Source organism: Solanum dulcamara, chromosome 7 (genome assembly GCF_947179165.1).
Source record: "Solanum dulcamara chromosome 7, daSolDulc1.2, whole genome shotgun sequence".
Taxonomy (NCBI): Eukaryota; Viridiplantae; Streptophyta; class Magnoliopsida; order Solanales; family Solanaceae; genus Solanum; species Solanum dulcamara.
The window spans coordinates 70,356,267-70,369,493 of record NC_077243.1 but is presented as its reverse complement, the minus strand read 5'-3'; the positions used below and the strand labels follow the sequence as shown (position 1 = coordinate 70,369,493).

At 33.5% G+C, this 13,227-nt stretch overlaps 1 protein-coding gene across 1 annotated transcript; it reads right to left on the bottom strand.

Moving 5' to 3' along the window:
• Positions 1-9,572: 9,572 nt before the first annotated feature.
• Positions 9,573-11,778, bottom strand: LOC129893820 (acetolactate synthase 2, chloroplastic). The gene has a single exon (XM_055969228.1). It carries the CDS (start codon positions 11,729-11,731, stop codon positions 9,746-9,748), a length of 1,986 nt encoding a protein of 661 aa, XP_055825203.1. The 5' UTR covers positions 11,732-11,778; the 3' UTR covers positions 9,573-9,745.
• Between the last annotated feature and the right edge of the window lie 1,449 nt (positions 11,779-13,227).

The window sequence follows — 13,227 nt, the reverse complement described above, 5'->3', positions numbered from 1 at the left end:
GTTTGAGAGTATTTTATCTATTTATTTATTTATTTTAAAAAAAGAAAATTTAGAAAAAGGGTCACAAAATGATGCATATACTTCTAAAATTATTGATTGTTCACTATACACAAAAGAGACTAATCCTACTTGTATACGTAGGTGAGTCAATTTCAGAATGAGCCATATATTTTACATTTTATATCACTTGGTCCAAGCCTATAATTAAAATGAGATCTTATTTTCAGATCTTTTCCTAATTAGCTTATTTTATAAAATTTGAAATACTTACAAAACGGATAATGATTTTTTAATTTGTGATTATGAATTGCCTTTTTTTTATGCTTAGAAATTCATTGATAGTGATATTTGTATTTATCATTATAGATTTAACTATTATAGAGTGAACTTAAAAAAACACCGTTAATTATTGGGGCTTTAGAAGCTTGAAAACTCTCAAATGGTTTTGTGATTTATTAAAATTTTCGATAAATTGATGATTGAGTTTTGTTGGAGATATCATTTTGAAGTTGTGATTCAAAATTTAAAAATATTTGAGGAAGATTTGACCCTTTCATGGTTGAAGTTTGTAGCTCAATTCAGTTTTTATATAAGTTTATATAATATTATATATTTTGTATAATAATATAAAAGTGTGTATAAATACATCTTACCACTTTTGCACAATCGATAAATTATTCACAGTAAATGTATAATGTGGTATTCCGGCTATACAAACAATGTTGCAAAAAAAAAGTTTGGTTAAGTGGGTGTAAACTAAAAATATGACTACAACAACAAACAAATCTTGTGTAATTCCACAAATGAGATTTGAAGATAGTAATATGTATGTAGATCTTATTTATTGCACTGATTTTCTAAATTAGAAAATCACAACTTTTACAAATAAAAGATATTGCCTCAAATTGGAAAAGTCGTTCAATAAATAAGAATTTTTGGAACTACTACTACTCTAGTGCAATAACATAAGCATAAATTTTAATTTGGACGAAATTTGAGTGTTGAAATCGTATCCGGCATTCATGGACAATGAAGTTTTTTTAGTGGGGCGGGTGGAGCAGTGGGCAGGTTAAAAGAATTTAAATGGATTAGTAGATTTAATTGAAAGAAAAATGTGTCATGTAGGCGTCATATAATTAAGGTGGGACAAGAGGATTTAACGCAATAAGGGTAAATATGATTTTTTTAGAATATAATAGTAAATACGGCCTTAAAGTTAAATGAAAAATACAAATATGTTGAAGACATGAAATTTTACATCGTATAGATAAATATAATTTTTTTAGAGTAGAAAGACAAATATGATCTTAAAATTTGATTTAAAAGAAAAATATATTAAAAAAGAATAATAAAAAATAAGTATAACTTATTTCGGTAAATATAATGTTGCTCAAAAAGTCAAAATGCAGGAAAAACCAGTACAATTTGAAGTTGTCCATCAAACTAGGACCTTATCATTTACTACAAAACTTATATGTCAACTAATTTTATCATCTTTTACATATGGAGATGCAAAATGAATAAAATAAGTGTAGTCATTGATTTGTTAGGTAGCAATTTTATGATTAATTTGAAGCAATATAATGTAGCTAGGGGTATCTAGCATGCAAGGGCTAAACTACCAAAGGGCACATCTTTTGTCAAACATAGCAGGCTAGGTACATTATGTTCCTATTGCCACCATAACTTTGTGTCAATATGGATGGTGTCCGGTTAGATTGTGTGCACTTGGACTGGACTGTTTGTCGAATATATCTATTATCTAGCATGAGTATCAATAACTTTATACATAAAAAATGAGGCATATAAGAAGAAAATAGAAAATTACTTGTCATTTTTGTTGGAAAAAAATTATGCGAATTGGTAAACATTATTAATATATTATTTAATATAGTTATAATTTTACATAATTATTAATCACAGCTACAAATTAATAAAATCTGTTATTATACAAATATGGGGGATCATATACAAATTTTGAACATTTGAAATATGTTAAACGAAAGTGGGTTTCTCTAAAGTTTTGTCTCAATTTATTCCATACTTTGTAATATTTTAAAACTATCCTTCAAATAAATGAATTATTATATAGAAGAGTACATCTTTGTGAACTTTTTGTCAAATAAGTGAAATTCAATATGGATAAAATATTGATAATATCATTAAACACTTGTCAAATAAAAAAATATGTCATTTTTTTAGGACTGAACAAAAATAACAGTGTGTCGGATAAATTGAGACGGCGAGAGTATTTGTTATTTGGTATAATATTGATAACTTTGTACACCAAATAAAGATTAGGCATATATGAAAAATTATGTAACATTTTTTTTGTTCGATATTAAAATTTTCAATAATAATATATAGAGATAATTTACCCTCTCTATCCATCTAGACAACAATGCTATCAAAACTGAACCATATTTTTACCTTCTTACCCAGTTTAGCTCACTTTATAAATAACTTAAAATTTTTTTTTATTATTCTTTAGCCCAATATAAAATACCTAATTCTACCAATAGAGCTAAATTATAATAAATGTATAATGTTGTATATTGGGTGTGTAAACATTGTAATATAATATTATTCTTCCTTCTTTTTTTTTGATATATATACTTATACATTTCATGTAAAAGTTTATACAACGTTATATATCATTATACATGTGCTGCACGCACATGTGAAGTTAAAAACCGTTTATTTGCTTTCTTACTTTTTCTCGAATAATCTTATATATAAATCGACTTTTCTTGTGATTTATTTGCCAAATCACAAAGTTGCAACAATTGTTTTTGATCTTTATTTTTGATTTGTACTAACTGGAGCTTGGAGAAAAATAAATTTTAAAATTTATGAGTTGTGTTCTTTATGGATTTAATTTGTAATTTTTTTAATAGCTGGAATAGAAATTATATATACAAACTTGGGGAAGAAGAATGAAAAATCATCTGATTTTTGTGCTTGAGTGTCTTCAAAATAAAAGAAAAAGAGAAAAAGTTCCTTTTCTTCGAACCTAGGCCTATTATTTTGGGCTACAAATTTGCAAAGTTAAAATTGAGGCCCATTCTATTACAATGTATGTGTGAGAATTATACTGTAAAATACTCAAAACTTAACGTCTCTTAAATAGTGACTTAGGTTAGACAAAACTAAGCTATATGTATATACTATATAGTGTATATGAAATATTAAATATTTCAATTTTTTTTCAATCTTTCGATTCTTATTTTTCTAAATTCAAAACCAAATAATAAAAATAAAAATTTTAATTTCGCAATCCAAAACTAAACCAAATTAAAATTTAATTTAATTTAATTTGATTTGATTTTTTTATTTAATTTGAATAGTGTACAGCCCTAAGGGAAACGAGAAGTTACTTTATTAATGGAAAATGGTAAACTCTACCCCTTAATTAATGGAAATAGGGTGCATACCTTCATTTTATTTTGGTTTCAAAAATGTCCTTGCTAGGGAGAATTGATTTCGGTGATAAATAATATAATTAAGTTTACAAATATGAATATTAAAATCAACAAAATACTCTAAAATTATTAAGAACTTTCTATATTAGAAAATTTGGCATTAGCAATTTATCTTAAGAATTTTTATTAATGTAATACTGCAAAAGTCCTGCGTATCTTTTTTTTTTCGGTAAACAAACCTATTATATTATCTCATAATCTATTTCAAATGTTCATACTATGCCCTGATTCTTATCATAATTATTCCTTCGGCACTTTAATTTGCCTTATAGATCGTTCAGTACTTTTCATCTTCATAATTTCCTCGCTTCTATATTTTATATTTTATCTATTTGATTAGGTATGTTGTTGGGGTTCCTGAAGGCTATTCAAAAGACTCGAAATATTAAAAGGAGCTTATAGCCAAAATTTGAAACTGTTTAGAGGAGATTTGAGTTGATTGAGATTGAAAAAAATATCAACTCGTTGAGGAAAATGAACTGATGCAATGCATAAATATTGTATAATTGTGTATGTGAATGTATATACACTTTTGCTACATAGTTATACATCATCTAGGTTGGAGGTTTGAAGATGTTGAGATGGATGTACGGGCATACTAGGAGCGACAATATTAGGAATGAGGTTATTCGGATTGGTTAAAACAGAAGAGGTCTTTAATATGGCTGCACATTGTTCATGCAGTCACTGTGGAGAGAATAAGAGTAGCAAACTCATGTTTTCATCCTGTACAGTTATTGTCTGAAAATGAGCAGTGTGATTTTTGCTCTCTCGAGGGCGAAACTTATCGACCATCAAAACTTTGCAAGTCCATTATGTAACTAGTGGTGTGATCACTTCGACGTAAGCCTCCGTTCCGTTGTGATAGTGGAGTCGAGACAAGCAATAGAGAAATTGTTTAAGCAAAGCTTGTTTGCTGAAAACCAATAAAGTTCTAACCACGAACCTGCAAGAAAAATAATATTACAAGTAAGCAGGACAACCTATTTTTGAGTGATAGATCCAAGCAGAATGTAAGTATCCTAGAGTTAAAGCCATACAGATCAAACGTTGACCAATTCCGGCGAACACATAAAGAGCAGAAGCCATTTTGATGCATGTTTAAAACATATTAAATAAGCTGACAGTAATCCTTCGATAATAACTTCAAAGTAGTTGGACTACTCGAAACGCTTGTTTCTCTATTTACGGAGTTGTATTTGGATACGGTGTTTCTGTAATATTCTTCAGTTTGATTCATTTATCTTTTTTAAGAAGCTAGAATCTTCCATGGGAATGTGATTCGTGGCTTAGAGGCAGATGTTAAAAAAAGGCTAATACTTGTGATGGTGTAAAATTATTTCCAGTTATGATGTCTTTGAGATATAAGGTACTAGGATTTATGCATCTGCTTATCTCAAGTATGTACGCATGTCACTATGTAATATTAGGAAGTTTTAATTATTGCCAGTGTTTCTAGTGTCTACCTAGAACTATTATGCTTGTAGAGGTTAGCTTAAACAATTGCAAGAGGTGGTAACACAGTGGTAAGGTGCTTGATCGAGTGACCAAAGAAGCAGGATTAAAGGTTTTTTGGTCATTGCTAACACAACATTTTGGTTTGAGTCATATACAAATATATTACAAAGGAGCCAAGCCTAAACTATTGTCAAGTAAGTAAGAGCACTTCATTTTTATTAAACTTAGAAAACCTCCAGTGTTCTGTGTGTGCCTTTATGTTGCAAGAGTATTGCTGCATAAAGTTCAGATTTAGTTAAAATTTTGCATAGCCCATAACCAAGTTTCCTAGATATGTTGGTAACTTTGAATTGTAAAAATTTCCAATTATTGAGCTACTATATCTTTTAAGGATATTATACATTTTATTTAAAGTGAAAAGCAAAACAGAGATCAACATTTCAGTTTACGGAGTGCTAATTATGCGGGCAAATACTAATATCGGACAAAGACCAGTTAAAAGAATTGCAGAATTACGTCTGCAATAATGCTTAAAACATATTCAATTACTGGATTTTTTTTCTCAAACATCTGTTCGATCCACTGAAGACAACGGAACCAAAGAACAACATCCAATAATAGAAGAAAACAGAAAGCTACACAATCTCCGTAACAAGTACAAAGAGTCTGGTTCATTTTAGAGGGCAAAAGCTCTGCACATGCTAAATATCCAACATCAAAGCCATTACTTTATTCGGGAAGAGGGCAAGTTCATACTCGAGGCTTGAACTTGAGACATTTGATTAAAGATGAAGAGGGTTATTCTTTTACAACAACACAATGCTAAAGATCATATTTTTCCTTAAGAAACAAGCCACTAGCTAGCAGATATTATAGTAGTGTGAATTTCTAAAATATTTACGAAGCCAAAACAAATGTACTGAATATACTATAAACATTGCACCTCTTTGATTGAAGAAGAAGCAATCAGCAAATCAAAAAAAAAAAATGCAGACAGTAAATCCGCTTTTGGAGGAAGACGGAGAAACCCCCATACTGAATTCACACATATAGCCACATGACAGCAAAATGAATCTCACTCAACTATACCGTGAAATAGAAGGATAACAACCACCATCATAGGTTCCTACATTTGTCGGGATAAATCGCACAGACAAGAAAGCATTAATTCCCAAATCGAGGGAAGAGGCAACAACGAACACCAAAAGGGAACTCAAATCAAGCTATAAAACTCAAAACAAGAGAATTCACAGATGTTAGACGAAGAAGATGCGAAATCATATTTATTCAGATGAACCGACTGATTTTTCAGGCGTAACTTGCACAGACAAACATATCCGACAGTAAGTTACCTGAAATTCAGCTGAAGAGATCATAGTTAAAGCCGACGAAGCAGCCAAATAGAAGCACACAAAAGAACTCCAAATCAAACCAGCAAAAGAATGACTCAGTAGAACACAGAGGAAGCAAATTTAAGAATGCAAAAAAGATGCATACCGGAGTAGGAGAAAGCACCGCCAAGTAAATCCGGTGAAATGTATGTAGAATGTTGTACTTCTAGGCATGTATTTACTGCTCTAATTTGAACACATGTGTACGCCGGAAGAAGCCACGGAGCACCGCCAGCTGAAAAGACTGAAATACCCCTTGCTGCAAGCAGGCATGTCGTCCAAGACGCGCCTGCTCGTAGCCACTTATACCATAGAGTAATATCCCAGCAATGTATGAAGTTGGGGTTTAAGATGAATACAAATTTTTAATTAAATAAGGAAAAAGGATGGTATCCTTGAAAGGTGTATAAAAAAATAATTGAATGTAATATAATCTCAATCATTTTGACTGTTCCATAATGGAAAGATATAGTACAAAGTCTGTACTTATGAGAAGACACTTTATATTATTTCCTAAACTCCATACAAAACTATTTCAAAATCTCTTGAAATCGTCAACAATCCTCAATAGTTACACATAACATAATACATTTTTAAGAGTCTATGCATTGGTTTTTAGACAGACGATAGAAAGATACATAAACAGTCTGGATGAGAAAGACTCAATAATTTCAAAACTCTTAACCCATGGAAGAGAAAAAACTCCTAAACACTCACTTCATGTCATTCTTGAGTAGATGAAGACGTGCTCTTGCTGATAATGATATCCACTGATGACCACCTGCATATATATATATAGCTTACTCTGATCCATCACCTTTACAACCTCACCAATCCGGTAACGCGATGCTGGTCTTCTCTACTTCAGCTGCTTCTGGACTAATCACGAGAACCACCCCAATTCCCATATTGAAAGTACGCACCATCTTCTATTCTTCCAGCCTTCATTTCAATAACCATATTGGAAAAAAATAAAAAGAAACAAAAACATAAAAAGTTTGCAGATTAACTGATTTTCTCAACAACATGGCATGCAATTCAAGTGTAAGCGATAAGATCCCATATGCAAGTAACTAGTCGAAGAACATTCAAGCAAGTTTCAAAAAGATTCTCACCTCTTGAATCCATTTAAAAACAGGAGAAATTGCATGAGAGCTCTCATAAATAATGGCTCCAAGGCCTTTAGGAAATACTCAAAGGGATATTGTCAGAGAAGCCACCTCATGCGATGAAAAATAATAGAGCCGATAGATAAAGGGGAACTTTGAGCAAGAACAAGCTAAGGATTACGGGTATTAAAGTTTCTAGAAATCCATAATCTACAAGTATTAACAACTATACTGCACTAATTTAGTTGAACAAACTTGTTCATTCCTAGCTTCAACATTTTATGATACTCAGCATCAGCAAAAACAGGTTTGAAATATATATATATACCCGACACTTTGGGCTGGGAAGATGATGTCAGATTTCAGATTTCCAAGCCAATATTAAACTTCGAGAAGGAGCAGGCTATGCCATTCCAAACCAATATTAAACCCCAATACTAAACCCAGACTGTGTTAGCCATGGAAAAGTGATTCCATATTGAAGAGATTAGTTGGTAGGCCCGGAAAGGATATCCATGCAATGGCTATGTTGTTTCTTCCACTGGATTAAACCATGGATCCCACTTTAGAAATCTCAAAGGAAAATATCTATTCCTTACCCGTAATTCCCATGCCCTTGACATTAATGTTGCATAGTCTTCTAATAGCAAGAGTCTGATCAGAATGTGTCGTTCTTCCAAAAATCCAATATTGCAAGGTCCTTGGAAATCCGATATGCAAGCTCCTTTGATCTCTAGTTGGATTGGAATTGCTTTCCTTAATTCATAGAGCTCTGGCCTTCCATATGAAAACTTTGCTACTACCACAACCTGCAGATTCTGCCAACAAATTGTAGGCTCTCCATGTGGCATTGCAATAGGTCAGATTGATCAACTCTGGAGTTTGCTGAAGGGTTGTTAAAGCATTGGCATAGTTACTAGTTGTTGGAACTGGATCAGTGAGTACTGCTGAATTACCAAGCAAGCCGACCCCCGTGGGGGGTTGGCCCCTGCCGGCATGTTGTGGCTGGGTTGTACGACATCGGCGATTAGGTTTAGTCCTTGCAGCTTGGAGAGAGAATGAACTTTCAGAAGTGAAAGCTGATGTGACCCCATTGGGTATACTTGGTCAATCATAGATATAACATTCTTTTGTTAGAAAGAGCAGTTCAATATTTGCCATTAATATACAACGCTTTTGCTGCAGAATATGAGTGTCGCGTACTTCGACCCCCCAGTATGATCCCACGTGATGGGGTAGTAAATCCCCAATGCTACTGCAAAATACCAAGGAGTAGACTTTGGTCCCTGAGAACAGAGGTGACTGTGCCATTATAGAAATGTAAATGAGAATAAACTTTTTGATGAACTAACTCAACTATTTTTTGGATCTCTTGGGTTTTTCAGCTCAAACTTTTGCATAGATTAACTATTAAAAATACAATATGATGCTAGGACAAAGAAGCAACTACCAAGTTCCACAGGGACAAATCCTAGCTACAGCACCTAGTTTGTGCCCGGTGGATCAGTCAAGATGCATGCAGCCTTGGCCCAACAATACCATCATCACATATAATTTTTTAAAAGGTCCAACCAACCCATAGTAATAAAATTTACTTTTCTCACTGAAAGAAGAATATAAGTTTGACATGTGGCCTCCAAGTCAATACCCGGCATAGTTTACAAAACCAAATTCGAGCAAGCTCAAGAAAACGTTTTCTAAAGCACTTTCCTGTAATTATGGCAGCAGCTCATTGATTGAGTGGTCATTTGATTTTTGAAACAAGCAAAGTTTGATTACGGCTTCATCTCAATGCTTCAATTGAAGATGCCGTGCTGAAGTATTAGCCAACAAAAAGAAGGCTAAAGGCAAACAATACCTAATGGAAAGATACCTCCAAATCCCCCAATTCCAGGTGCCACATTTTGGCTATTCTCCTCACAAGCTCTGATCCTGCATCAATCTCCACACCAGCATCCTTATATGTAAGACTGCTGCGCTCATCTGCAGCGGACTACAAGTAACCGAGAATGTAACAAGCTGAGTTATACTCCACTTGAAATTAATCTTAGGCATACTAAATAGAGCTCCATATAATGAAATTGGTGCTGCCAATAAAAAAACTGAATCCTTCACATTCAACCAAAGCAAGATATTGCAAAACTTTAAGTAAACATAAATACCAAGTAGAGGATAGTACAACAGCTATAACAAGCAAAGCCTTGCCAAAGACTAACAGCAAACTCAATAGATAGAAACTTTTGGCTTAATAGAAGTTTATTTTAGATAATACAATGCCTAGAACTAGTTATGTTGCTTCTCAAAGTCAATAGGAACGTCTCCCATCGCCCTCTGTAATCACATCTTTGAAAGCTCCGCCGCTGGGAATCATAGGTAGAACATGTTCCTGATGAGGTACAATCACATCCAACAAGTATGGCCCAGGAGTGTCTAACATCTTTTGAATGGCAGCTCTAAGATCGTCCCTGTGTGTCACTCTTGCAGCAGGTACACCACAAGCCTCTGCAAATTTCAGCATATTAGGAAAGATCTCTTCCTCATTAGCAGGATCACCGAGGTAAGTGTGTGCTCTGTTAGCCTTGTAGAACCGATCCTCCCATTGAACCACCATTCCCAAGTGTTGATTATTCAGCAACATAATCTTAACTGGGAGATTCTCCACCTTAATTGTTGCTAACTCCTGCACATTCATGATAAAACTCCCATCACCATCAATGTCAACCACAACCTCACCCGGTCTTCCAACAGCCGCACCTATAGCAGCGGGCAAACCAAATCCCATTGCTCCTAATCCACCAGATGTCAACCATTGGCGTGGCTTTTTGTACTTATAGTATTGGGCAGCCCACATCTGGTGTTGCCCCACACCTGTACTAATAATGGCACTTCCATTAGTTAATTCATCTAGAACCTGAATAGCATATTGTGGTGGGATGGCTTCACCAAAAGTCTTATAATTCAATGGGTACTTCACTTTCTGCTCCGTTAACTCCTGCCTCCAAGGAGAGAAGTCCAACTTCAGCTTACTTTCTTTACCCTCCAATATGGAATTCAAACCCTGTAATGCCAACTTGATATCTGCACAAATGGAAACATGAGGTTGCTTGTTCTTTCCAATCTCAGCAGAATCAATATCAATGTGGACGATTTTTGCTCGGCTAGCAAAAGCTTCCAATTTACCCGTAACTCGATCATCAAACCTCACCCCAAATGCAAGCAACAAATCACTACTATCCACAGCATAATTAGCATAGACCGTCCCATGCATACCCAACATTTGAAGGGAAAGCTCATCCCCAGTTGGAAAGGCTCCAAGACCCATCAAAGTACTCGCCACGGGAATACCTGTAAGCTCCACAAATCGTCTCAGCTCCTCACTCGAATGTGAACACCCACCACCCACATACAAAACAGGCTTCTTCGACTCCGAAATCAGTCTAACAATTTGTTCCAAAAGCATCTCATTAGGCAATTTCGGTAACCTAGACATGTAACCAGGCAACCTCATTGGCTGATCCCAGTTAGGTATCACCAATTGTTGCTGAATATCCTTAGGAACATCAATCAAAACCGGTCCAGGCCGTCCCGATTTCGCTAGAAAAAATGCTTCACGTACAACCCTAGGGATATCCTCTACATCCATAACTAGATAATTATGCTTCGTTATGGATCTCGTTACCTCAACAATAGGAGTTTCCTGAAACGCATCAGTACCAATCATCCTCCTCGGCACTTGACCCGTAATAGCAACAATCGGAATACTATCCAACAAAGCATCCGCAAGACCGCTAACGAGATTCGTAGCTCCAGGACCGGAGGTAGCAATGCAAACACCAGGGAACCCGGTAGCTCGTGCGTAGCCCTCGGCTGCAAATACACCACCTTGCTCATGACGTGGCAGCACATTGCGAATGATATTCGAACGAGTCAAAGCCTGATGAATCTCCATGGAAGCACCTCCTGGATATGCAAAGACATCCGTAACCCCTTCCCTTTCAAGTGCCTCTACAAGAACGTCACAACCCTTTCTGGGTTCATCAGGGGCAAAGCGGGAAACGAAAGTTTCGGGTTCAGAAACTTCGTTATGGGTCGTGGTGGTTATGACGACATTGGAGACAGTGAAACGACGACGATGTTGGGTGTGAGTAAGATGAAGGGGTGAGGTTTTTTGGGTAAGGTGATTGTTGAAAGGTAAGGTAGATCTGGGAAGAATAGTGGAAGATTTGGAGGAAGAAGAAGAAGGAGGAGATAAGGTTTTGGAGAAACAAGGAGATGGAGACGCAGCCGCCATTGTTGTTTGATAGAGGTGAGAACTGAAAGGAGGGAAACTATTGATAGGGAAGAGGCTGCTTTTATAGTAGTATATAAGTTGATTGAGAAACAAGTGGTGAGAGCCACGAAAATAACGTTTTTTTCTTTCTTTTTTATGTTTGATTTAATTTTTTGTGATCAATATATTTATAAGTTTTGAGTTTAATATTTTGATATTATTTTTTTGACTTATCTACATTACTATAAATAGTTGTTTAAATTTAATTATCAATTTATAAAATTAAAATATAATTAATTAGTTTTATTTTATTTTATCTTAATAATTATTTTTTTATTGAAAGAGTAAATAAAATTTGTAAAGTTGTAAGAAAAGTCTATTAAGGAATAAATTAATAAAATTATTATTTTTATTTATGAATTTTAAGAAAGGTGTAAAAGGAAAGAAACAAAACTAGTGCACTGAGATTTATCAATGGTTACGGAAAAGTTTATTTACTAGGAATGATGAAAGACTTGCCTAACTCTTCCTAGTTAGAATTAATATTAATTTAATGTACGTATTTTGTACGTGTATATCGTGTTAGATAATAATAAAAAATATATAAAATGAATAAATTATTACTTGTGCAGCGCCATATTATTGAGTACATGATTTTAAAAAATTAACGTAAATATTATTAAGCAATGTATTTGAGTTAAAAAAAGTATCAAAGAAAAAATTTAAGTTCCTTAAAATGATCCATGTTGATTCGCTACCATAATAAGGGAAAAATATTACTTTTTAAGAAATTATGCATTAATTAATATTTAGCACTTTGAAATAAATTGAGAACTTGCTATTTTCACTTTCTATATTATAAATGAGGAGAATTCTATTAATTTTTGTAGATATTGTATGACCTACCTCTACAATATTTGTCAATAAATTAATAATGTAAAGCGAATTTGGTTAGAGCTATACAATAGTTTCTTGTTCACGTCCTCTTATTTTTCAACACAATTATGTTCATTTCTTTTGAATTTCAAAAAAAATCATAATGACGTTCACGCGAATTGCATTATCCAATGAATCTAAGCTTTTAATGTATTCAACATATTGTTGGGGATCGAAACAACATAGTGTTGTGCGAAAAATAACAAAGAAATATTAAATAATGATAATAAAGATAAATTATAAAAAGACTCATAATATATTAAATTGATTTGATTGTTGACATAAATATAACTTTTAAAAAAAAAATCAAAAACAAGACTTCAGTGTATAGATTGTATTGTTATACAAAAGAATGATTCTCACTTTATAGAATTCCAAAACATTTTTCACCAAGAATGAATTACATGGAAGAATTTTATTTTTCTCCCATAAATTATTTATCCGTATTAGAATAACATGAATTCTAAATGAACTAAACTCATACAAAGAATTTCAAAATATTAGGAGTTTTAGTATTTAAAATTTCCTACTTATTTTTTGACTATTACACCTTATTTGGATGGTTGTTAATTGTTATAATG

What these genes read in the sequence shown, in the direction of transcription:
- LOC129893820 (XM_055969228.1), bottom strand. Translation starts at nt 11,731, where the DNA reads ATGGCGGCTGCGTCTCCATCTCCTTGTTTCTCCAAAACCTTATCTCCT.